Raw genomic sequence first — 26,667 nt, forward strand, 5'->3', positions numbered from 1 at the left:
CCATTTTGTATTAGAGGAAGCAGTATCTCTCTTGGATGTCCTAACAACGTAGTTCTGAATTTAACAAAAACCCAGGTCTTAAACAGAAGCAGCTGGGTATTAGGCAAGGAATTACTGGACACGCTGTAGGTGGTCACACACAGGGAATATATGGCTGTTTCATTGATAGTGCTGCTATGAACGCTCTCTAACTGCCCAGAGGAGAAAACTTACCATGGATTTGCGAAACATTCCCTACCGTTCAGATGTGGTTATGTGGAACCCAGATGACTTAGCAGAATATTTTAGGACGGTAAGTTTAATTGCGTTTCGTCTTTGTATGGTGGAGGAGCAAACTACTGTAACATTGTTTGTGCTAAATTTACATGTTTTTATAATGGGCAAAGCTTGCTGCAAAACTAAAAGCAAAACCACTGTCAATTAAGAAGCTCAGCTACGCTGTCCAGTGAAATCTATAAATGAATCTTGAAAGTGTGTTTTAAATTTGGTATAAGAGAAACTGAGGGTTTTTCAGAGAAAGTGCGCCCTTTATTACAAATATTGCTGATATAACATATATTAACAGCTGTAGAAGGCATTAATGCATGAGGATTACAAGCTTGCTAGGTCATCTTCAATGATTTTCAGAAGAGATCTTTTTTTTTTTTTTTTTTTTTTTTTTTCCCCCCAAATTGCTTGGTGTTCACATGTGAGCCTCTGAATGTCTTTGCTAATGACTTCCATGAGAACCCAGCCAGGAAATTTACAGTTGTGGATACATGGACTCCTAATTTTTTTAGGCTCAGTTGGAAAAACTTTTCACCTCTTGGTTTGACTCCCCTATTCTAGAACTTCTCGGGCAAAACTCATGGCTCACGATTCCTAGCTACCCCTTCTTTCCTGTCACTGTTACCTTTTCTGATGTTACCTTGTATGACTAGTTAGGAACTTCTGTTTCTTTTGACATCTTGTTCACTTGTGAAAAATCTATAAACTTCATTCTATAATGCAGAGGAGTTTCCACAATGAAGAAATACTTTGAAAGGCATTACAGGAATGCTAATATATATCCTCTGCACAGCAATGCTGACACCTTTGTAATTGCCCAGGAATGTGTAACTGAGCCAATTCTACTGACATTTCATTTCTGTATATTCTCTGTCAATTGCCCATTTTTCAGTTCACATCGGAGATAGTGCCTGCTCCATCTCCCTTGCAACTGAATACCTTCCTCCCAAAGTCCAATAGTGTCAGCCTGGAATTTAACATTCAGATCAATCAGAAGATTTGCAAATATTTTACAGTAATGCCTGCATAACTGGTTCATTTGCAAGTGAGCTGTCAGACTAGACTTGTAAAACCTGGAATAGAGTTTGGGGTTCATTTTGAAATCATGCAAAATTTATTGTTTCAATGGCTCCTATAACTCTATGAGAGTTTTCTTTGGGGAGTTGAGGCAAGTTTGGTACTAGAATGCAAAACTAGCTAATAAAGACAAGCAGATCAAACACAAAGTCTATGTCTACCAAATCTCCAGAGAAGTGAAACTGACAAATACTTGCAAACCTCTAATTTTAGGGTGCAGGGGTTAGTGACACAGGAAAGTGAAACAAAGAATTGGAAATGGAACAGATGAAATCATTATCAACAGGCAACTTCAGACAAATATGAAAAACATTACAACACTGGTGCATGGTGGTTTGGATCACCATTTCTGAGGGACTAAGAAGGAAAATGGCTTCCTGAAAGAGTTGATAATGATATTCTTTACAGTGATAAAAGGATTAACTGTAGGTTCTATCATAACTGAATGGGCCCAGTTACATTAATTTAGGAGTACATCCCCTCTACTGATCCAGATGCCCCCCAGGACAGAGATAACCTTGGCATTCCACTTTTGGGGAGATAGATCAGGGCAAAAGCTGCTTAAAGTTATTTAAGAAATCTGTGTAAGACAATAATGTCAGCCTAAGTCAGCCAGCTCTGGGCAACTGCCAGAAGCAACCAGATCTTCTCCCCAGATAAATTAATACAAATTCCCTCACACCTATCATTAAAGGGTCTAATGTTTTACCTTAGGAATGCTTTATTTGTACCTGACTAATATATTGTGCCTACAGCCATATTTTCAAAGTCCAGGATTCAAGTTCAACAGGGATAAGCAATTTTCCTTTCCTCCTAAACTGAGATAATTGTGGGATGATTTTCAAAAGACAATCACATTCAGATCTTCTCTCACCTGAAGTGATTGGTCATGACACAGGACAGTGGTAAGATTTTAATCAATTCATTGTTAGCTTACACCTTCATACTAGCAAAACTCACCCAGCATACACACCAGTATTTTATGTAACAATACTATGATGTATTACTGGCATGACTAAAGCCCTTCATTTCTGTCAAATAAGAATTCTTCATACTTAACAGTAATAACATCTCATTTATACTTCTAGTTGTGTTAACTCAAAACCTATGTTAATTTAAACCATGCATTCAAGACAGAGAAGGACCAATAAAGACCCAAACTTTAAAATAATTTCTAAAGACTTTAAGGTGTTTTTTTTAGAAAAAGCAAAGGTGTTCACACTTGCAATATCCCAAGGGTTAATTTTAATAGCCGACCAGTATTTTTCACCAATTACTTTAAGAATTAGATTAGGTCTCAGTCACTCATGGATGTCATTAGCAAAGACATTCAGAGGCTCATTTGTGAACACCAAGCATACCAGAAGGAAGATGTGTTCTACCAGGTATAGCAGTTGCTTACTCCTGCATCCAGACTTGTGCTGGTAACAACATGAAAGCACTCGCTATATGAAAGAGACATTATTTACAGGTTAAAGTCCTCAGTCTGCACAAAAGTCTTAATCTGTATCCTAAAATACATCACAGAGTTAGGTCTGTTTCTGCATATGAGTAACTGAAGGTGGCTCCTAAAAATATTATCTCAACTGTTCAGATGTTTTCAGGATCTGTTCTTATATAACACCAAGTTACAAGGTTACTCCTTAAAATTAATAAATAGAGTAGAACTAAGAAAGGATATAATGCCCCCTATAAAATGTTCTCTGCTTTAGGGGAGTCGTCCCAGCAGCATAGGATCATTTGTCTTCAAAACTTTCACTAGCTAAAGTTTCAGGCAGGACCAGAGCCATTTTTCTGTCTTGAAGGCTCCAAAAAGTCACTTTGCCTGCTCTTCGGGTTCCTTCTGGTATTATAGATAAATTCCAGGATTAACCAGTGACATTTCCATCCAGACGAAGAAGCTTTTTGATCACAACAATGAATTCAGCAACTGGGATCAGGGATTCAGTGTTCCAAGTTACTAAGGGTTTTGCTGTACTTCCTGTTTTCTGCAGCTGTTGATGCCAGTCAGTACCACAAATATCCATTTTTCAAATATTTCCTCAGGCCAGGCAACTGTGAGGTGGATTTTAAATGTGAAGAACTGTACATTCCTAGATGGATGAAAATTCTCAAATCCACTGTAGAAACTTTGTCTTAAAAATCCATGTTTACAGAAGAAAACGAGCCATTTAGACAGGCTATAGCATACAAAAGGGTAACTTGAAGCGTCTACTCAAAGCTAGCCATATGTCTAAGCGTCTTAATCCATCCTTATAATTAAGGGTGCAATAATCATCTTCTTTTCATTGACAGTTAAAGTACAAGGACTGTGAGAAAGTCGTGAGAAAGCACAGCATAAATGGACAAAGGTTTTTGGTAAGTAGAATTGTAAAATTCCTTCCTGTATAATTCCCATCAAGTGATTATTTCAACTCCTCCTTACTTTGCATTGGCAGATACAAAGCACTCAGCTTGCAGATGGTTACTGAGGTATAAATACGGGAAGTAAATGCCTTTGCTAAAATCAGCCAGACACCTAGCTTTAAATACAGAATGCTGGGAACCCAAGCATGTTGTTTAATGTGCATGTATTTTAGTAGCTTTTAAACTGGCAGAGAATTTATAAAACCACAATCTTGTCTTGAATTATTCTCTTCCTTTAGAGGAAGTACTTGTTTTCGAATACTAACTATAAAAAATTCATATTTATTAATTGTCCTCTCCTACTAGAGAAAATCTGGACCTGATCAGAATGACTGGCCTTCTATTGTAATCTCTATTTCATGCCTCTACAGTTAAAATTAGATTTCCTCTGCAGCAATATACAAAATCTATGAACTTAAAGAGCAACAAAACTAGTAAGCAAAGTCCCAGTGGGTTTAAATCAACATTGCTTCAGGCTTTACAAACAACTTGGTTTAACTTTAGAAAAGCTGACTACTTTCATTGACAGCTGCTGTTTTCCGGTCTTAAATACACATCCATGAAGATATGTAAGGGCTTTTATTATTACTTAATTTTACTTCTGTTTTATTTTATTTTCAAATATTACCTATTTTATTTTCCCCAAAAGTAGTCATTTTGTTCATCTGTATAATTAGTCATAGTAGGTAAATCTATGCATACCTCTTCTAAAGCCTTCTTATTTTTTATTGACTTGTACTAATATATCTAGCTTTTTGACATTTCATGGAAATGAGAAATAAAAATTTTCAAACAGTTTTTGGAGGAACAGGATATTACACTTGTCTCCGACTGGGTGGAATCAGAATTATTCAGAGGTGTATCATAGGATTTATCCTACTATTCCCTAAGAGATTCTCCTTAGCTCGAGCACTAAGGATCTGTGGCTGGAGTGGGAATTCTGACTTTGGAAGCATTATAAAATTCTGTAAGTTGGTGAGGTACAAATACCAAGAGCAATAACTACATGATTCCTAAGTGATTTTTGTAATTTTTTATTTTCAGAGAGTTTCTGTAAATACATAGCTCAGAGTGCAGCTTCTTCAGAAGCACCATAGTAGATTCAAAGGATGCTTTTTTATTAAGTAGGCAAGCAGCTGCTCACGTATTCTGAGAATTTTTTTAAGATTTTGACCTACTTGTCAATTGTATAATGCAAAAAAGGTTCACCTGTTAAATAACAAAAGGGGACTTCAATTGGAATATTCTAGAGTACAATATAATATTGAAAAAAAAAAGACTTCTCTGTATGAATGGTTTTTCTAAGAAATATCTTTTTACATTTTGTAAGTTATTGGAAACTGCCCAATTGCATTCACACAGAAGAAACTGTTAAGACTGACTGCAGATTTTGTATCTACTGTCAGATCTATATGGTAAACCTGACTGTAAAAATATTGCTGTCTTATTGATCAGAATAACACCCTAGTTTCAAGGTCGCATTTCTGTATCCACTGGCTACCACAAGGAAAGTGCAGTTGAGGTGTAGGAGGAAAAAAAACAGAGGGATTCTACATAACTTATTCTAATAAAATTCTCTAATATTTAAAACAGCAATGTGGCCATTTTATGAGAGTTTAAACCCATAATAGTTGTCAGCTTTATCACTAGAATAGAATTCCCAGAGAGAAGCTTAAGAAGTCTTTAGAAAAAATATGATTCCTCAGAAAATCCTGCAGGACATTTCCATGAAGGGAGTACATTTTTTCCTGTGGTTTTTTTAACTCCTGTGAGTTCTCCCTGAGGCAAAATAGTGCTGGAAAATACAGATAGGATTTGTTCTGTCCTGAAAATCATTGATAGCATTGTGAACCAATGTGCAATTAGAAACTTCTTACTCCTGTTGTCAGTAAGAAAGGCAGAAAGAACCAGCCTATCATCCACGTTCCAAAAAGAGCTTGCGAAGCTTTTGATTAACTAAACAAAACACTTTCTGAAAAGTTTTCATAATGCACTAATCTGTCCTAAACTTGGAGTTGCACACGATGGAAGAAGAGAAGGGCCGACTCTCTCTGCAGGAGCATCAGTAAAGCTCTCAAGATGTAGCACATCTCAGCTCAGGTCAGGAGTAATCTGCAATCTAATCTGCTGTATTATGGTTAAAGGGGGAAGAAACACTCTCCCCCCACCTCAGTTTCTAGAAAGATTTTTGTTAGGCTGACAAGGCTGCTCTTAAGTCCAAGGAGTTTTCCAGCTACATCTCCACTAGAACATGATTTTACATATACTGTGTTGTTACAGATAAGATTCTTAGCCCAAAACTCCAGCAAATGGTGCTCTATTTAAAATTTACAGTTTTATCCTGAAACTTTGCGATCATGCACAACTTTCCCTGATTTCACCATGCAGACAGGAAGGAATTCAATCTAGACTCTAAGACATTTAAGTACCATATTTTTCAGCTGTACTAAAGAGATGTGAAGCAAAACAGCATAAAATCAGAAGCTATGGTAGAAGTTTGCCTTCCCTATCAGGAACAGCCCTTTACAAAGAGGATTTACTTGCACACTGTTTTAAAACTACAAGTGTTTAAAAAAGCATTTGAAATATTTTGTCCTTTCATATTTGCCATGAGAAGAATAATTCCAAAACTGGCAGGAAGAATGCCACTAATTATTATTTCAAGCATATGATGCATGTTCTGTTGAGCTCACATCTGTAACCAATAGCACAGGATGTTACCAGATTGTTGCTCTCTATTAATTGTTTGACACTGTTCATTGAGATGAATTACAGTATCTCAAGACTTCTTTAATAATAAATACATAAAGAATATGTTTTCCTCTGTGCCAGGTTATGGCAATGTACAGTGAAAAGCAATATCCAGAAAGGAAGGGAATGAAAAGAGAAAAAAATAGAAGACTAAAAAATAGTTCTGGAATTTTTGTGTTTACTGTCTGTTCACCTTTAGCTTAAGTATCTCTCACAATCTCTAGGGAGAAAGCTGTTGCAGAAGAGGGTTTTATTTCCAGTTCTTTGGAGAAGCAGAGCAGGGATGGATTTTAACCTTGCCTATAAGTCAATGTGACAATATAACACCAATAACAAACTGGATTAGGACCCAAATCAGAAAAGCAAATGACTTTAACTTTGCAGAGTCCCATTAATTTGAAATTAATCCTGGAAGAATGGCTCATCTGCTCTAAACAAACAAATTTATCCAACTGTCTTCTGGTAAGAGCTGGTTTCAGATTTTACTTATCCTTATAGATCTTTTTAACAAGCTACCATTAAAACATTGTAGCTACAGAAATACTTCTCTTTGAAGTTAGATGTGGTTATTTTTTTTAAATCCTTTGTGTGTAAACAAATAAACATGATGTTTATTAACCTCCTAGCTAGTTTAATACAACTGGCAGCAACATAAAGTAAAAACCAACATCCAGCAAAACAGAAAAAATATAGAGAAGATTTTTAAATGAAAATAGGTTCACTTTTCTTAGGAGCCATAGGATGGGCATGCTGTTACTTTGCATTGCTTTTCTATGCAGTTTATATTCCCATCAGTTAAAATTTCATGCCACATTTTAAAAAAAGCAAACTTCTAAAAGTCACAGGGTGTTCCATGGATGATTTTGTGATATATACCATGTGTTTCCTTTTCAGAACATGTCTGAAAATGATATTCAGAAATTTCCCAAACTCAGAGTGCCGTAAGTAAAGCCAAACCAGTTTAACATTGAAAACCGTCTTAGTTGGTCTGCAGTGAAAACTCATAAGAAATACCACCAAGCAAGTGATTCACAAGTGATTAGTTAGAAACCTGTGCATTACAGTGAACTAAGAGAAAAAGAATAATGTTCCAAAATAAAAGGAGTGTTGTCATGACTGCTCAAGCACAATGGTACAATACAAAAAAATTGTCTGGGGGATGTTCAAAAGAACTCATCCATAAATTATTTGACTGACAGCAGCTACACAAAGTTTAAACTTTTTTTGCAAGAATTACCTTAAAAGTATGATTTATCTGTTTACTTTAACTCAAAGAAAAAAAACTGTCATGTATGTACACAACAGTTGAGGAGTTCAAGCAGTTTGCATTGTGTGCTTTTCCTTTACATGGGTATTAGAGATAAGTCAGTCTGGAACATTTAATTCAGTGTTAAATAGTTTTCCTTAGCTCCTGTGGATTAGACCTTCAAAAAGTTTTTAATTTATCTGAATAACTTTCATAATTTCATAGAAGTTACTAAATGAAGAACAATAATCTCACTGAGTCAACACTGAGTAACAGGAAATTAGCTTCTTCTATTATTTAAAAGTGAAAACAAAGGATTTCATTTTGCTATGAGTTCTCTGGTACACATTTAAGCTGCAAGTTAGATGATTCCTAACCATGAGACACATGGAGCTCTTCATGGTCTTTAAAACAAAGTAAGGAGGAAAAAAAAGGAACTCAAATTGTTCCAGCATAGCTGTTTCTTTGTTGCTCATTTCCTAGTTGCAGGCTTATTCCCTCTATGCGTATCTTGATTTTGAGATACATTCTGCTTTGCCTTTCCTGATGCATCAGAGCTCGTGTAAGACATTTTGATGAAGCTAAGAATACTGAAAAATTTTTAAATACCTGTGTGGTCTGTCACATTCTTGCACTCATGGGTAAACTGGTGGCTAACTCTGAGGGCAAGAGCATACCTCTGTGTAGGTCAGATATGCAATAAAGATTTGAACTTCAAAGCCTTGGACATGACATTTTTCTTAAGATTACATCTATATTTTCACACAATACATTTCCTGACAATAAGGATTGGTGGTGTATGACGTGTTAGTAAGGGGGTCTAGATGCTATTAAAAAAAAGATGACCTAATGTCTTAGCATTTTCTGACTTACTGTCAATTAAAAGCAACATTTAACTATGATTACTGAGACTGAGGGACCAGCGTTACACCAGATCATCTGTGAAAGACTTATTTTACCACTCTGTAAAACACGATGCTTATAATTCTCTGAGAATTTATCCCTCCTTAATAGCACTTTGGCAAAATTGCCTTGTGTTCTCCCTGTTTGAACTTCTAATTTTGAGAACTTTTGGTGATTGCTTTTCAAATTTGTGAATCAAAAGTGGTCAGCAGAATGTCTAATAAACACACACATACAAGAGATATTAATGTCATAGGTGAATAGTTAAAATGAAATCTAACAATGTGGAGTTGCTGCTATCTCCTCATCTAATCTATTGATATCTCAAAAAGGTTTGAAAATTCAATTTTCACAGTCCACTGACCTCGTAACACTCTAGCAGAAAGTGAACAGCCTTTTCTAGTCAGATTTTTGGGGTTTCTCAACAAGAAGAGAACTTGAAATCAAGAGTTTTAAGAGGAGTGAAGCTTGGTGCACAATTTGAAGAACTGAATAAATAAGAAAATTAATAAATCTGAATAAAAGACCTGGAACTAATGCCCCTGTTCTTAGCTTTCTCCACACTTGCAAACAGGGAAACAACTCACTAGAATATTATGAATATACATGGAAAAAGGTTGGTGTGATGTAGGGTCTTCCACATAATGACACAGTTTAAAACAAGAATTTAGAGCTTTAACAGGAAAGAGAAGTGGTTGCCATTTAAACAAAACAAAACAAAACAAACAAACAAAACAAAACAAAACAAAAAATCAGAAACAAAAAACCAAAACGAAACAAAAAAAAAAAAAAAAACAACAGAAAAAAATTAATGGGTAGAAGATCCTGTCATTTTTTTTATCATTAAGTTCATTACTTCAGAATCTCCATGTTCTCACCAAAATGGAAAGTGCTTGCTTTTGACTTCTACTAGAACATATTCACACCTTACTTTTATATCATAATGCAAACCTCACCTAGTAGGAAGAGTTCTTCTACTGGCTGAAATACATATTAGCATATTGTACTCATAGGAGTCGACACTTAACAACACTGCTAAGATCTGAGCATATTCTGTAAAAATGCTTAATATAAATAGCAAGCATCACACTTAGAGCATTGGTCAGTGGAATGAATAAAAGGCACCTATATAAGAGGGATTGTTTCCCAGTAACTTTAGCAGGGTTATGCTGACCTACATGTACTGAGAACAGAACCCAGCACTTGCAACTATATGAGGCTTGCAAACCGCAGCCTACATCCATACAGACCTCCTGAGCTGGGTATGTGGCTTTACTGAATATACACATTTGAGCAAATCTACTGATCAAGTTTTGAAAATAACTGTGTCATTACCTGGGGATGATTCTGTGACTTTTACAAGAACCTTTGAGTATCTAAGTTGGTAATAGTTGGTAATAGTTGTCATAATGAAATACATTAGGCCATTTCCTGAAGCTAATTTTAAAAACCCACGATCTTCTGTTATTATTAACAGAGTTATTATTTTGAAAGTTAATCTCCACCAGCCATGTTAAAGGTGCATATCTTCAAAAATCTTCTGTTGGCTTATTTTTAAATACCAAATAAAGGATTTAAACACTATTTTCAAAATTAAAATACTTCATAAAATCTTTAAAACTCTCCATTAAAAGGGCTGAACCCTTTATTGAAAACTTTGTCAAAAAATTATACAGATATGAGGGCACCTTATAAAAGCAGTTGATGCATCTAGACAGTCCAGCAAGTTTTATTCTGGCAACTCTTTTGCAGGCAAAAGAGTTACTGGACAATAAGTCTCCACAGGATTCACTGCACCTGCATAAGCATAGGCCAAACATAGATTTCTTGAGGGATCATGAGAAACTCCACAGTCCATTTATCGCAGAAGGGATTTGCATTTTTGTTTGCAATCATCACCTAACTTTCTTGTATGCCTGCCAGAGATACTGAGGTCTTGTACACAAGGTGATCTTCACTGGCACAGTTAAGGAAATCTATCCCGCATGTCTGCTGGGGCATGATGTCTTGTGGAGGATGGAAAATGAAGACCAACTTTGTCACAGAGTATTTGAGAGGATCAAAACCAAAACTGTCCTCATCCTTGAGTTATGTGTCTGTGCCAAAGAGGGCATTAGATGACTGGAAACCCATATGCCCTCCTTTCCTTGTAGTACCTAGGCCTTTAAATAAATGTGCTAATTTGTAACTATTCTTCCATTTGGGGCTCCTGTGACAAGTTTTCACTCTTATTCAGAATATTTACATCGATGATGCTGTCACTCTTCGGAACCCTGAGACCTGTTGTACTTATGTTGCCAATATACAGCTTAAGGAGCACATGGGATTTCCTTGTTGCTCATTATCACTATTGGCAGTCATAGAAGGTTATAAAGGTTTATACTTGTGGATAACAAATGTGAGTCTTGCAAAATATTTTAAAGCATAATGAACATAATGTGCCTTACTTAATGTGGTCAGAATGGGACACATTCAGAGCTTACAAATATGGCACAGTCTGAAATTTGTTCTACTGAAAGTCAAAGTGTAAATCTAAAAATTAAGAAATTTGTGAGGACTTTCTCTTTTAAGAAGGTATGCTTTGGGCAGAGGTGAATGTATGTTCACACGTGCTCTCTCAGATGAGATCCTAAAGGTTGTTGAAAAATTTAGAACATACATGATATTCAGTCAGTTTTGAAGCCAACATAATAGTATTGCATCTGCCCAACATGCTTTTCTCAAAGGCCAAAACAGAGACTTCATCACTTTAGTGTTTACAGTGTTTGATATGCAACTTCCTGGTCCTAGAGGACTCTGCCTTCCATCTCTCTCACCCATCTTAAGTCCTTTTTCTCAGTACCAGTAGAATGGATTCTACTCACAACAACAAAATCTGCAATTCAGTGAGAAGAGCCAGTTTTAGAGTACTGCTTTGGGGGTTGGTTGTGTGGTGGTTGTTTTTTGGTGTTTTTCTTTTCAACTTCCTGCCAGTTTTCAGCTAAGTGTCTGGTGGAGGAGGTAGAAAGAGAAAGAGAAGTCTGAGTAACATTTTCTGCAAGTGCTGTTGCCTTATCCTCTCCTATCATCCACTCCCACAACTCAGAAAGCAGTGTGGTTTTGGTACTTCCTTCCTCACATGGCTACAGACTCAGCTGCTCAGTGCACCAGTCTTCTGTAATAATGTTGCTTGTAAAATATTACTATTCTAATCTTTGTGTTCTTCTAATAACCTCTCTGAGCCATTGGTTTGAAGCATTTTAAATAAGCTTGAAGTAAAGATTAGACACTGTATTTTAAGCAGCAAATGATTAATTTTTTGGCAGCAAGATAGGATGAGCAACTTTTTCCTTTCAGTTTTTCCTCAAAAACCAGTTGGTGTAAAACCTTATAGCAGCCAGCCCAGGTTTAGTCCAGAAAGCTTCCAAACACTCAGGTCTCAATCACACCCATGGAAGTCTGAACTAAAAATTAGCTTTTAACGCAGTGATCTTCATTTTACTTCTTTAGCTGAAAATAAACACAGTATTATGAAAGACCCTTCCTCTACCTCTTCTACAACAGAGAATAAGCCACACACAAGTTCCGTAATCCACTTCTCAACCAAAGCACTGGTATACACAATGCACTGTTCACCCCGGAACATTTCCTGATGTTTCACATGGAATTTATTATTCACATTGCCACTTCCTTATCACCTGCAGCAGAAGGAAATTTCTTGTACAAAGGAGTGTTTGCATGGGAAAGAATAAGAGCAAGAGGAGTCCTATGTCTATATAACTGGGCATTTTTCTTGCTTTATAAGATTTCCTTGGGTAAATGATGTCAGGTTTAGACAGCTGTAATCCTTCTTAAATTATCAACATTTGTGCACATGCTTATTTCAAAACAGGCAAGTATGACAATATTTTCTTCAAAGCAGAAAATTGAGAAGTACTGTCTTAAAAAAGAAAACCCCCAAAATGTTCTTCCTCTGCCTTTCTATTTTCATATTTGGATCATTGAGTACATATGTTTAACTTCAAATTACTCGTCTTCATCCTTTTCATACACCACAACCATACTGATCTGAAATTGTCCACAACACTTTCCGTAATCAAACAGAGCAACCCTATGCCTTGAATTTATCTTTTAATCTGAATTACGGTTAGTATTAGGAAAGCAGCAAGGGCAAGAGAAGGGACATTCAAAATAAAAGAAAGATTTTTAGCATGGTTCAGGATAAAAAAAATAGTATGTTTTTGTTGTCTTTTTAACATAATATTCCTTGAAAGCTTGTCTTCCTTAAGTCCCAGCCCAGAAAAGCAGTTAGACATGAAAGAGATGTACAAATGAGGTAATTTGGAAAAAACTAGGGGATTATTATTGCTGAGTAGCAGAAAAAGACATGAAAGAAGAAGAAAAACATAATAGAGTAGTAAGTACCTGACCATAAACAAAGATTTTATAATACTGATATAAAGTTTGATTGACCAGATCGAAGATGTATGGAAAAGAATTCTGCACTAACAAAAAATAAAGATAAGATTTTACAGAATTCAGAATCTGAGATAAACAGACATGTTGAGTTCCTGATTTTTTTTCATACTACTTTTATTTCCACAATTACTGTCTCTGATATACCTACATGATATAAGCTAGAAGTAGAATGGGGTATTTTTAACCAGATGTATGTAACCAACTTCCTTTGGTTGTCACAGGACTTTCTTGGTGGAACGTTCCTCAAAAAGAAATAATGAGAATTAAGAATCGGACCATGACTCATCATAAGCTTTCTTTGAAACAAAATAATCATAGAGGCAAACGTCATTACTAGCAGAGCAGAATTCTGTTGCTCTCAGTGGACTAAATCCTGTTCATCTCACTAATGACTGTCCTGTAACCTCAGGGAAGTTGTTCTCAGGGAACCAGTCAATATAAAAACTCTCAGTCCCAGCTGACTATGGTGGCTATGGATGCCAGCAATATTAGCAGCATAAATGCATGCTCCTGACCTAAATTTTCCTCACGACTGCATTTCATTTGTTGTTATTCGCCCTACTGCTGGGTACTAAATATGCAGAAGTGATGACAAACACATCCCCTTGGAAAAATCTCTCTAGACATAAAGCCTTCATATGTTCTATGAACATTTCTGCCTTGCCCTGCAAATGAGTTGTAACACGGAACTAAATCAACAGTTTCACCTTCTTTACTGGAAGGATTCTGGATTAAATATATCTTGGTTGCAGAGAGAGGGATGCAAAAAGAATAGAGAGTAGCTACAGGACACATTTAATCCCTGCTTTTGCAACCATCAGCTAGGTAGAAGCTCTTTCCTGAAGCATTACCTGTTTTTTCCATGCAAACTAATACAAATGCAATTGCCATTATTTAAAGCAGTGTTCTAGTGTGTGATGTCTATCACATCCACAGTTTCCAAAGTTTGCCAAGTTTAAAGTTTATTTTTAAACTTGATCCAACAACATGGGGTTTTTTTCTATGTAAAAAAAGTCTAGTTTTCAATTGGATATACTGTAGTGCAACTTTGCGATAGGATGATAAATTCAATATTCTTACCATATAGTAAATAATAATTCTGAATTACCAGACATAATTTAGTAAATATTGAGTGAAAGCAGCTAACAAAATGACTGACAAGTTTCAAGCATTTTTTTAAAACTATTTTTGTGTTTCTTTTAAATAGAATTGTAAGTAAATTAAGTCAAGAAATAAACAAAAATGAAGGGAGGCTATCTTTCTTGCCAAAATGGTAAGTAAAACAAGTTTTCAGATATATCTTTTCTGGACTGTTTTCCATTTGATCAATAATACCTGGGTCAGAGGGACAGCCTGGAAAATATATAGAATAAAACTCTGTTTTGTTAATGTCAGCTGCTAAGAATAGCAAAGCCTGAGCCCACGAACACCCTGGATACTTCTGTCATGTCCAGAATGAACTAACATATAAATTTCATAGGCACATATTATGGCATTAATAAATCATGATTAATGCATTTCACCTATGCATTGTTACACTTTTCTAATACTTTATGACTTATCATTGAACATAATATTCTTGCAATAGAAAAAGAGCAAAAATTGCAAGAACATTGCATGAGAAAAGAACAATTTATATTAATATACAATGAAAATCTAAGTCTAGTCTACATAACATGGTTTTACATTATCTGATAACATGATTTTACACCCTCGCACTAACTAGAGTTCAAAACTAGAATTGAAAACCATAAAAATATTTATCAACCTTACAAACATTTATGAACTTGACTTTCAGAAGCCTGAATGGAATTAGTAAATAAAGTTTCTATTTTCAGGACTGAGGCTCCTAGTAAATGTATTTATTGAGTCTCCTTGTTTCTAAACACTTGACCTCACTGACCTGACTTTTTTTCAAGTCAGTTTAGCTTACATTAGAAACCTGTGTCTGAAATACGAACTAGTGTGTTTTTGGCATTTTGGGCAGAGTTAAACTCATGCATATAAGCTTAGCTTTATTCTCCTGTTAAAGCTAACTATTAGCTTTATTTGCCATAAATTTTAGTATGCTTCAAACATTTAAGAATTGCAAATGGAAGGAATTTACTCTTTTGTATCTTTTTTGTAGGGCCCAAACACAAAAATGTCCTGAAAATCCAGGTAAGTGTGTACTGGCATAGTCTCTAACAACTAAAAGTGTTTAAAAATATTAAAATAATAAATTAATCCTGCCAGGGCAGAGTAAATGGGAGGGAGGATGACCCAAAACAACAAATAGGAAAAGGTGAGAGCATGAAGAAACTTCAAAAAGAAAATAAAGAGTAGTTACAGGAGAACAAGTAAGAAAAAATATTTTTAAAATAGAAAAGTTGAAGAAAGGCAAGAGCAGAGACATTTACACGAGCATCTCCAAACTGCCTTTCTTTAACCCAATACATAGTATCGGTGCTTATATACTTCTGTTTCAACACCTCTGCCCCCTGACACTACCCCTAGCACCCTATATAAGACAGGCAAGTTTCTAGGTGTCTGCTATGTTCTCAATTTTTATTTCAATTCTTTTCTTGATAGGCCATGAGTACTTAAAACTTCTCCAAGCTACCATGTTCCTTCAGTCCTACTTAAAAACCCTTTTGATATGAAAGTTAAAATTGTATTAAACAAAGACATAAGAAGTCTTTGCTTATTCTGAAATCATTCTACTTCAAATTATATTTAAAACTTGAAGTGTAGGACAAACTTGAAGTGACAGCACATATATAATTTCATACAAGGGTAGCTATACTCCTATTTTTTAATTAGAATGTTATTTGTAGTACCTATCATGACTGCCTGCCTGCCTTTGAAAGGCCTGCTTTGTTCCTGTGACATAGTATTGTGGTTCAGAACTGATCTGGGATTTCTTGTGTCCTTTTTTGTTAAGTTGCATCTTGATAGTGTAAAGTTGTACATGCTAAGAAGCCTGTGGTTATGCTTCTTTACACAGGATACAGTCAAGAAGATGGTGGCTGGTCTTCATTTGTGAGTATCAGGATTAACAAAACCTACTGGTTGTTGAATGGATTACCTCTTCTGTAAGGTCTATCATTTCTTGCATTACCTACTTTGGGCAGCATGGACAGAGTGAGAAACAGCAGGGGATGTTAGGATGAGGAGAAAGAGAAGCAGGAGCATGAATGTGTGGAATAGCTGAATACAAATGTCTTCACTGAGAAAAGGGCCTTCCTCAGTAATGCAAGGCAGAGCTTCAGAATGGCAGTCCTGCACCACTGGCTCAAGTAGAAGCTCACGGAACCTTAGCTGAATATTTTATACCTATTTCAAGCTCTTAAAAGAGGTGGCTAGTACAGGTAAGGTTGCTATGTTATTCAATGGCAAATTGTACCTGAGCTCATTGAAGATGTCCCTGCTCACTGCAGGGAGGTTGGACTAGATGAACTTTAAAGGTCCCTTCCATTCTAAACTATTTCATGATTTGATGATTCTATGAAATACTTGCCAATTTATTCTCTGGAGTTGATTTGTTGAAGAATCTAATTTTTTGAAGCAAACTATACTACAGAAGTTCCTTTAGCCTTTCAACACAGACAATGCATAGGTAAATATCATTAGATGAAGCATATACAACTCAGCCAGATAAATGAACAAGCAGGCTGATGCACAGTCCAGGTTTCTGGATATCTCTTACACTGACCAGTGTCAATGTTTTTTTTTGCAAAAAAATAGAGAGGGGTTTTTAAAAAACACTTGCTATGAAGTTTGCAGGAAATTTGCTGCTATTTTAGGAGCACAAATGATAAAAATAACCACCTATAGAGAGCACCCGGGCTCTACATCAACACAGAGCTGGTCTGGAAATTTCAGCCAAGATACTATGACATATTGCGTCTTCTTTTTCTGGTAAGACTTGGCAGATTGCACAGAAGATACATGCAATTATGGCTACCATATTTTCACTGTGATCCTACTAGGTCTCCTGCAAGTTGCATGAAGCTGTTTTGACTCTGGTCAGCAGAGGGCAACAAGACCCATATCAAAGACTGCATTTTTTTCTGAAGCATTTTAGAATAGTTGAGTTGCAGGCTGTAAAGTACATGCAATTAAGTAAGAACAAATATCAACAGGCATCAACTGCTGTTCCAGTGTGTTTCTAGGAAGCACTGACTTATTTGCTGCTGCTTTGTCTGTTGACTAAAACAAAGGCATTGTGCATTTCAATAAGCTATCACCTTATCTTGACCTTCCACTGCAGTCACTGTTACAAAATGATACTCATTTCCTTTCTTAAGCTGTTAAATGCTGTATGCATTAATATAATGTTGCTTCCTTTCCCCATTTTATTTCAACAGAGAATTTTTTCGCTCAAACTGGTTTTAAAAATTTGATATCCTTCAGCATGAAAAATACCACAGTGAAAGGCCACAAGGAAATTGTGCTGAAGTGGTTAGTATCCTGTTAGAGCACCCATCTTTTATGTACATTTGCCAGGATGAAGATGATGACTATGAAAGCCCTGATGATGACCAGGAAAAGGAAGACGAGGCTGACTATGAATCACCAACAGAAGAACCTGAGGAAGCAGAACATGACAGTGATGGCTATGAGCCACCTCCATCCAATAATGATGAAGCACACCACAATGTCATATTTCCTGCCAAGTCACTTGCAAACAACACAGATTATATAGGTAATTACTAAAAATTAACTGTTATTAATAATATATAAATGATATTTTCACATATTATCAGCCACATTTTAGGTGGCTGGTAATGAAATATAGCAGGTTTTTCCTTGAAGTTAACAGTGTAGTTCGTGAACATACTGTATTAGCTTTAGTAGTGCAACCTTGAACAAAGCAATTTGTCACAACAGTGTCAAAAAACTCCAGTGAAAACTGGGAAAAGAAAGAGATCAGCTTTCTCTGCCTGTCATTTTTTAATGCCTGATTCTTCAGCAGCCTGCTGTTGTGGTGTCAAATACAGGAGTGCAAAACTGCCTTTTAGGCTGGCTGGTGTCTCACACAGTCACTGCACTTCAGTGAATGAAAACAAATGGTGTGGGCCAACAGACTAGCAGATGGAGTCACCTCACCACCAAAGGGACAAATGAGCCTGTCACTTCCAATATGACTGATGATAAAGCAACTGTCCATTATATACTAAAACATGGTCTTTACGATGTATGCAGATGTATGCAAAATCTGCATACTTATGTATGCAGATTATTGCAAAGGCTCTTTTTCATAAATATCTAATGAGAATGAAATAACCAAACTGTGTGGTTGTTTAGTTGGGGATTTTTGTTTTCTTTAGACAGACCTCCAACAACTAGATCATCACATCAGCCTCCAGTGCCACCTCAGCGACCTGGCCCATCCCCAGTACCAGCCTCATTTGGGGCAAGAGCTGCTTCTGTATGTTTCTTTCTTAATATTTCACCTATTTCCTTTACCAGCACCTTTTCAGAAGTCCAAGTGTAATGCCATTCTTATTCAAATAGTGTATGTAGAGGAAGAATTTCAGCCATCAAAAGAGATTTGAACTCTGCTACAGGGTGGCCGGTTTTTCACAGAACAATTGGATTTCATGGGACATATAAACTATTTCACATTACCTGGCTGTTTATTACAATGGAAATTTGTACCCACCTGTGAATGCCTCACCCATACTAAATCAGAGATTTGTAATAGATGCCTCCTTGGTTTTTTAGTAATATTTTTAAAGAGAAAAGAAAAGCTATGTTTTTCCAAGCTATACTACTAGCAATTGTCCAGTTCAATTAAAGCCACATAGAGGTATAAGGGACTATATAATGAGAACGCTGATGACCCAGAGTTTTTTTTTTTTTTCCTTTTTCTTGTCATGTGACTACTTCAAAACTCAAAGCAATTGTGCTGTTCACAACTGGCACTACAGGTTCCATATGCCAGAACAGATGTTTCATTAGACCTACCCATGTACACAAATAAAGGTAATTTTAGGATGTGATAGAGGGACTTAGGGTTTGATCCAATGTCATAGTTCATATATATAAAACACATAGTACTCTTAGGTGTCACAAGTTCTCAAGAGTGCATAAATTGACGCTCTGGTTTTTTTTGGAATAAGAATGAATATTGGAAGGCATTTATCTAGAGAAATCTAGGTTTAGATGCAAGTATCTTTTGCAGCTGCTGACAACGCAATGCTATTTGACCCCATCTCTCCCAGTAACAAAGAACAGTCCTTTCCACCCCACCTCAGTCAATTACAAAGACTTAATACATATTTCTCAACTTCAAATTCACACCCACTAGTTTCAATACCAGCATTCAAAACTAACACCTCATGCACTGAAGAGGCAAAGATAAAACAACATTGTTAAAGCTCCTGTTTTATTCCTTTGACAATATTCATGCCCTCCCCAAAAATAACATCCCACTAAAGCATTCCTTGTGACACAAAATAGATGGAAACAATTTTGCATCTAACAAAAAAACATGTATGCAGGTCATTCTTTAAGAGTTCTAATGGCTCCTATCCTTCCTGTGTTGAGCAGAGACATACACCTTGTGCTGTACCAGAGCCAGAGATTGGCAGATGTGGTGTAGTGGGGTTAATATACTAAAATGAAAACAGAAAGGTGAAGATACATTTTAACCACATGTAAAATATTTGTTTTAGCTGCCAGCTTTTCCTCCTCCACCAAGCAACAATGACTTGAGCAGAGACAGGAATATCAAGCCTTTGAAGCGTAAGTACAGCTGGTTTTCTCTTTCTAAAGCTTTTTCCATGGGCTACTGTTGCAGTTGTTATCCCGCAACGTCCCATCCGGTCGAGGAGGCACAGAGACAAACCCTCACCCCGTCTCTGGGCCAATGAGCACTGACACCAATATGAGGATGCTGCAAATGGCGTTTAATGATGTGCGACACAGTACTATATGGTGTGGGTTCACTACGTCACTTCCGCCTGCTTACATCACAGGCTAAATGCTATTGACTACTAGGAGAGAGAGAGGGGGGTCTTACCTTTCCGTACAGCACGATATCTTCCGGTCGCCAGACCCTATCTTACTACAGGCTACACAGCACTTCACTTTTACCTGTATCTCCTCAGTTCCACTCTCTTCTACTATTCATACAGAAGCCTCACTTGTTATTCCAAGAAGTAACACCAGTTCATAGCTATGCAAAATAAAGATACACTGACCTATACTAGCAAATTATCTTACACAGCATTTTTGTTTAGCCCCAGCTCCTTCTATAGACAGAAGCACAAAACCCCCACTGGATCGCCTTGCTCCTCCTTTTGAAAGAGAAAGCCCAGTGTCAGGTCAGTATTTGCTTATGCTAATAGCAGTGGGGCTTTTTTTTGATTATTCAAAATTATCAGTTGGAGCATCATTCATGCAAAAGAACAAGGCTCAACCAAATGTACTGTAATCCAATAAATAATGTCAGTAGTATTTATAAAGTGAGAGAAATTGTATCTAAAAAGTAGCAATCCTAGCTCAGGACTAGTTGAACAGAAAGGTATCATGAGATCCCCATGCAATAAAAGTTTGATGTAACACTGAAGTGAATGAACAAGGACATATTCAGTAGGTTAAAAGAGGAAATAACTTTTGCATAAAAAGCTAAAGAAACTCTGCATACACTACCATATGCAATTTAGCACTTAGACTTAAAAAATTGCTGAGAACTGAAAAACATAGAAGAAAAATGGCATTTGTTTCATATCTGAAAATGGTATTTTACACAGAATCTAAAGAGACTACTCTATGGTTTTTATTTATGATGTAAACACTTTCATCTGTTATATAGTGGCATAAAAGTATCCAGTAAATCCACATTAAACCACAGGAAATATGATTGTAAAACATGCCACTTTGAATTTTTTTAAACTTTCCTTTAATAAGAGATATTGCAATTTTGACATCTCTTGCAGACCAAAAATATTTTTCTGGCTTACATCTCAGGAGGCTGAGTGCTTCAGTTTGCAAAATTCACCTGCAATGATTTTCAAAACTTGTTTGTTTCACAGAAAGTTTAATTAATTATTATAACTTTCATTTTTTTTCTAAATTTAAGCTTTTACTATTTTTAGGGAGGAAGCCAGGCTTTCCTGACAAGGTAAGGTCTTTTTTGTTTGGTGCTTATTGATGTTTTTCACCTATTTGATACACTTACACATTCTCTTAACTATTCCTTGTTGTTTTACAGCCTCTGACTTCACAGCTAAGGTAAGAGTTTTGTCTCTGGAAAGGAGACTCTCAATACCAGTATTACCCAGTTACTTTTCAGTAAGCAGCTTTCTGCCTTTATTTCATCATCTTGCTCCTGCTTTAGATCCCTGGGGGAACAGCTGGCAATGATGCCAAAACCTCCTGTGCCATCAAGTGACAGATATGAAAGAGGCAATCCACCTCCTCTAAGGAAGCAAACCCCTGTAAAGTAAGTCTTCATTTAACTGCAATTTAATAAAGAATAAATCAATTTTAACAATAATATGGATAAGTAACAGAGGATAGTATAATTTACTGCTACTGCATGACAGCAGTGTCTGCAGATATCAACGTTTTGCTTTATGCATGGGGTTTCTTGTAAGCTCTAGAAAAGCATGACTGCAGAAAAAGCTCTCACTCCAGTCATGTCTGAACCATCCATTATGTAGAACATGACCCACTTCCAGGTTCCACAAAGAAATATATGATCCACGTTTTTTTTCCACTAGATCAAGTTCTTGCTGTAGGGAACATTCTTTCATGAGTTCTACTGCTATTTTTTTTAGGATATTAGAAAAAGAAAGTTTTATTTCCTACCATTGATTTTACTAGCCTGCTAAACTTCTTCTTAATGGCAAAAGGCATTCTCTAGCAGAACTAGATCACCCTCTAGTATTTTCTAGATAATTTGTAGGCTGAACAGCCTGATCTTAAGGCTGATCTTAAAATAAGAAAATAATTGAGATCTGCTAAACAGCCAGGATAATTTATCAGAGAAACAAAGACTGGAAGGTTTATCATGTGCTTCAACAATGTTGCTAAGTACTACAAATAAGTTCAAGACTTGAAGTCTCATGTTTCATCATTGTAAAAACTTCTTTTAAATTCTAATCTTATAATAAATTCATCAATGTTTTCCTTGTTGCTAGAATCAAGATGGACTGAAGACTAGCATAATATCTTAGATTATGGCTAAAAATTAGAATCTTAGATATTTTTATGAGGAAAAAAAATGTTTCTGCATTTGTTAGGTCTGAAAAACTTACTAGAAATTAATGACTCAGTTGAAAATATGGCCTAATGCACACAAAGTGAATGAGTAATATTCTACCTATGATTCATGTTTTGTTTTCTCTATTTCATTTCAGACAGGGTTGGCCACCACACAAAAAAAATGAAGTAAGTATAGTCTCAAAGCAAATATTTAAAGGTATAGGGACTACAATAAAATGAAGTACATGTATAAACTAATAATTCTGGAAAAGATAAACTTTTTTCTTCTTTCTTTTATCAGTTATAATGAACACTCATGGATCGATCTTTTGTAGCACATGGTATCTTTTTAAACAGTTCTTCTCAAGAACAGCTGAGTCAAGCTCAGTTTATTCCCCGAGTACTCTATCCTAGATAACAGGAAGAATAAGGGCAGATTTTTTTTAGGACATGAGAGAAGTGATTTTGCTTACACTAGGTTTTAGGGGTTTTTTCAGCTTAAGCTGACCTAAGGATTTCACTTTCAGATAACTCTGAGAGCCTACATTTACTGAATGAGGAAAGTTACATCTGCTGAGAGTTTCTGACTATTTTGCATCAAGATCGATTATGGGACGTCCACCTCACAGCTTATTTGTAAATAGTAGCTGCACCTTAATGCAAGAACTTCAAAAATTATTTGGTGTTGCATGAAGATAGAAACCCCAGCATTTTAGATGAATGTGACAGTATAGATATTGGAGTCCTTGTATACTCAAAATTCACCAATTTCCAGGTTTTTCTTTTGTAAAATATTTCTAAGAACTGTGCTATAGTACATTGCTAATGTTTATTTTCTTTTGGCTCCCCAGGAAGAAGACAACAGTAAGTATTTCTACAGTGATTTTTAAAACTTAAATTCTTTCTTAGTCTTAGTTCTAAAAAATCATATAATGATTTCAGAGTTGTTTCTTTAGAGCCATTTAAAAAATTCAAGTGCTATTTTGACAGGTTGTAGAATGCTTATAAAGTATGTCATGCAAATCTTTTATATCAAAGCCACAAAACACAGGAAATAAGCTTGTAACTTCCTTCAGTCAGCCAGTTACAAGAGAGCAGGATTTCTTATTTTGAAACACATTACATTTTAGAGATTTGTGATCTGCACATAGCATTAAACACTAGGTATGTAAACCTGGTATCCTCCCTGTTTTCAAAAAACATTAAATTAAACTCTGCTAGTACTAGTCTTCTGTGCAATTTTATTTACTCTAATGAACAGAAGCAGAATTTGATTAATGTAGTAACAGTATTTATAAATTACTTCAGCATCCTGGTTCCTAAAATTAAGTTGGTAAATTGACACTATAACAGCAGCAGAACATTTGGCCAAGTCTCTCGCTGCCTCTAAGACTCCATAAAGGATACGGCTATTTAAGCTGTACAGAGCACAATTAATCTATGTTCCTCTTACCAGTAGTTGAGGTCTGAGGACACTGCAGAAAGAAAATATTTTATTTTATGCTGTTTCTGATGATATGGGAGAAATGTCACAAAGGAATGATGTTCAAAAAGATAACCTCAAATCCACTATCGAGAAGCAACTTTAACAGAGCACACCTGGTTACGTACCACCTTCAGCTCTGCTACAGTTAGGGTATCTGAATTGTAGCTTATCCTAAACAGAAGTTAGAAAATGTAAATGTTGCTCAAGCCTGTTCCAGTTTATTTTTAACTTTAAGTTCTCAGTCGACCATGTGAGTTTACAATCTGTAACTAACATATCGAGGACTTTTAATAGAATTTACTTCATTATGTTTACCTAATTAAACAGCAGTAATATGATAGAATTTTATCATTCCACTTCATTTAAGAATGTCTTACATAAGTTTTAAGTTTCCTTGTCTTGCTCTCCACAGCTGTACCCCAAAGACCAGTGCCACAGCTATCTTTGCCCCCATACAGCTCCAATACATTCCCATCCAAATCTGTTAAGCCTCTACCTAAGCCGGGATCCAACTGTATGCCTGGTGCAGAAAGGTTTGTTTTACCCATTATTTCATCCTTCCTTTTGAATCTCAGCCTCCTTGCAATTCAGCAAATAATATGCATGTGGCTACAGGGTGCTCAGCGAACACAAGGTAACTACTTGCAGTAGTCCATTGTTTTTCAGGCTATATCCTTGCCTCCACTACATGCTAACTTGTCTTGTTCCTACTATCAGGAAGAATCCTCCATATAACTGAAACTCTGTACTAAATGAATCAGATGATAGTGTGCCACAGAATCACAGAATCACAGCATGTTAGGGATTGGAAGGGACCTCAAAAGATCATCTAGTCCAATCCCCCTGCCAGAGCAGGAACCTAAATGAGAACTTCAGGCAACCAAGAAAAAAATGCAAATCTCGCAGTTTTATGTCAAGTATTTTAGGGCCCACATGGTAAAGTGCTTCCAGTCTTGAGACATCTCTCCCATTGCCTGCAGGATCCATAAGACTGACAAGCCCATTTAGGAAGATCCTTCTCCTACAAAACTACGCAGGATCTCAAAGATTTCCTTCTTTAAAAGAATTCTGCAAACTCTAGGAGCCTAAATACTAGAGCAATGACTACTAATTGCTTCAGAACTAAAAGACCCCACAGTCTTAGTTGTCTAGAATTCAATCTGAAAGAATTTGAGCACCATTTTACTAAATATTAAACTAATGGTCAATAACTCCTATTTAAAATAGTGAGCCTTGCTTCAACTATGATTTTTTCTAGCTTCGACTTCTAAATATTAGATTATTATGTCTTCATTTGTTAGATGGAAGAGCCCTTAATTAAATTTTGATTTCTGATGTAGCATGCAACAGATAGCCTTTGATGAGTTAGAGTGGGCTCCTTGAGTCTAAAGCAGAAGTACAGTTTCTAATCTCTGCATTTTTCTAATGGCTTTTTGATTAATTCCTCCTGTTTACCGCCATCCTCTGGAACTGCTGACACCCCAGTAGAACAAATATTGCAGTCAATAGCAAGGTCATATGCAAATATGAACGGTTCCTATGATGAACACTTCTGCTTGTATTCAAACACAGTTGCCAAATTTTGCTAAAGCAGAGGCCCTCATTTGGCTGACTCTCTCCCATGAATCACAAGTTATGATAGGGTGGTTTTGTTCTGCAAACATAATTAACATATTTATTCCAGAGCTTTTTGTGCAGTTCATTTAAGCAGAAGAGGAATATGAACTGTAAAGGAAAAGCATGCAGGCAGTTTGTTCCAAATTAGGTGATTTTTTTTTTTTTAAAAAAAAAAAAAAAAAAGATTGGAACTTTTCATTTTGAGAAGTTCTGGATATGGATTCTGGGATCAGGCCATAAAATGAAATTGTAGATTTTCTAACAAAAAGCACAAAAATTAACACAGGAAGGAAAGCATAGGCACATGGAAGCGTTAACGCTGCTGTGGGTATGAGCTCTGTGCCACTGTCAGCTCATAGCTCACAGAATCACAGGATGGTTAAGGTTGGCAGCAACCTCTGGAAGTCACCTGGTCCAACCCCCCTGCTCAAGCATAGAGCAGACTACCCAGCACCATGTCCAGATGGCTTTTGAATATCTCAGAACAGAGACTCCACAACCTGTCCTAGCAACCTGCTCCAATGCTTAATCACCCTCACAGTAAAATGATGTTCAAAGAGAACCACCTGTGTTTTGGTTTGTGCCCACTGCCTCTGGTCCTGTCACTGGGCACCACTGGAAGGAGCCTGGCTCTCCCTTCAGGTATTTATATGCATTAATAAGATCCTTCCTGAGCCTTCTCTTTTCCAGGCTAAACAGTCCCAGCTCCCTTAGCCTTTCCCATATGTGAGATACTACACTCCAGTCCTTTATCATGTTAGTGGCCCTTCACTGGACTCTTTCCAGTAGCTCCCCATCCATAGTTGCAACATTAAAGATGAGAAACTGCATTTTCATCAACAATGTTATAGAAGCCTCAAGAAAAATGATTCTCTAAATGGAACGCCACAAAAAGAAACATCAGTAAGCTGTTGCCTGTGCTTCCTGCTTTAGGGGAATTAACTAGTTATTCCTTGTGAAAGGTCAACAAGCTGGTGGCCTGATTCCCTCTACCTTATTCCCAGATACTGAGCTTCAGGTAAACTTAATGTTGGATCTACTCACATTAAATTAAGGAAAGAAAAGCAAAAAGCAGAAAGAGAAGGCTATCCTCATCCTGCATGGGTCTCAAGAGGATCTCACATTCTGTAAAATAAGCACAAAGTTCAGATCAGTTCCTCAGAGAGCAGAAATGTTGCATAGCAATGTTATATTTATACTGACTACTTTTTTTTTTTTTTTTTTTAAACAGTGCTAGAAACCTGCCTTCAAGTGGCTC

The 26,667-nt window shown here is 36.4% G+C and overlaps 1 protein-coding gene across 1 annotated transcript in view; it reads left to right on the forward strand.

Annotated features, from left to right (window-relative positions):
* Positions 1 to 214: 214 nt before the first annotated feature.
* Positions 215 to 26,667, forward strand: part of LCP2 (lymphocyte cytosolic protein 2) — a 30,447-nt gene continuing 3,994 nt past the window's right edge. Inside the window, exons 1-17 of the mRNA XM_029084674.1 lie at positions 215 to 292; positions 3,640 to 3,702; positions 7,396 to 7,442; positions 14,316 to 14,381; positions 15,237 to 15,268; positions 16,095 to 16,129; positions 17,597 to 17,795; positions 18,421 to 18,521; positions 19,771 to 19,840; positions 20,338 to 20,421; positions 21,196 to 21,221; positions 21,312 to 21,331; positions 21,438 to 21,542; positions 22,462 to 22,492; positions 23,158 to 23,170; positions 24,205 to 24,325; positions 26,641 to 26,667. The exon at positions 26,641 to 26,667 is cut by the window's right edge and continues 14 nt beyond it. Of these exons, the coding sequence (XP_028940507.1) occupies positions 215 to 292; positions 3,640 to 3,702; positions 7,396 to 7,442; positions 14,316 to 14,381; positions 15,237 to 15,268; positions 16,095 to 16,129; positions 17,597 to 17,795; positions 18,421 to 18,521; positions 19,771 to 19,840; positions 20,338 to 20,421; positions 21,196 to 21,221; positions 21,312 to 21,331; positions 21,438 to 21,542; positions 22,462 to 22,492; positions 23,158 to 23,170; positions 24,205 to 24,325; positions 26,641 to 26,667 (1,118 nt within the window). The remainder of the gene's footprint in view (positions 293 to 3,639; positions 3,703 to 7,395; positions 7,443 to 14,315; positions 14,382 to 15,236; positions 15,269 to 16,094; positions 16,130 to 17,596; positions 17,796 to 18,420; positions 18,522 to 19,770; positions 19,841 to 20,337; positions 20,422 to 21,195; positions 21,222 to 21,311; positions 21,332 to 21,437; positions 21,543 to 22,461; positions 22,493 to 23,157; positions 23,171 to 24,204; positions 24,326 to 26,640) is intronic.

Source organism: Antrostomus carolinensis, unplaced genomic scaffold, assembly GCF_000700745.2.
Source record: "Antrostomus carolinensis isolate BGI_N321 unplaced genomic scaffold, ASM70074v2 scaffold8364, whole genome shotgun sequence".
In the NCBI taxonomy this organism is placed as follows: domain Eukaryota; kingdom Metazoa; phylum Chordata; class Aves; order Caprimulgiformes; family Caprimulgidae; genus Antrostomus; species Antrostomus carolinensis.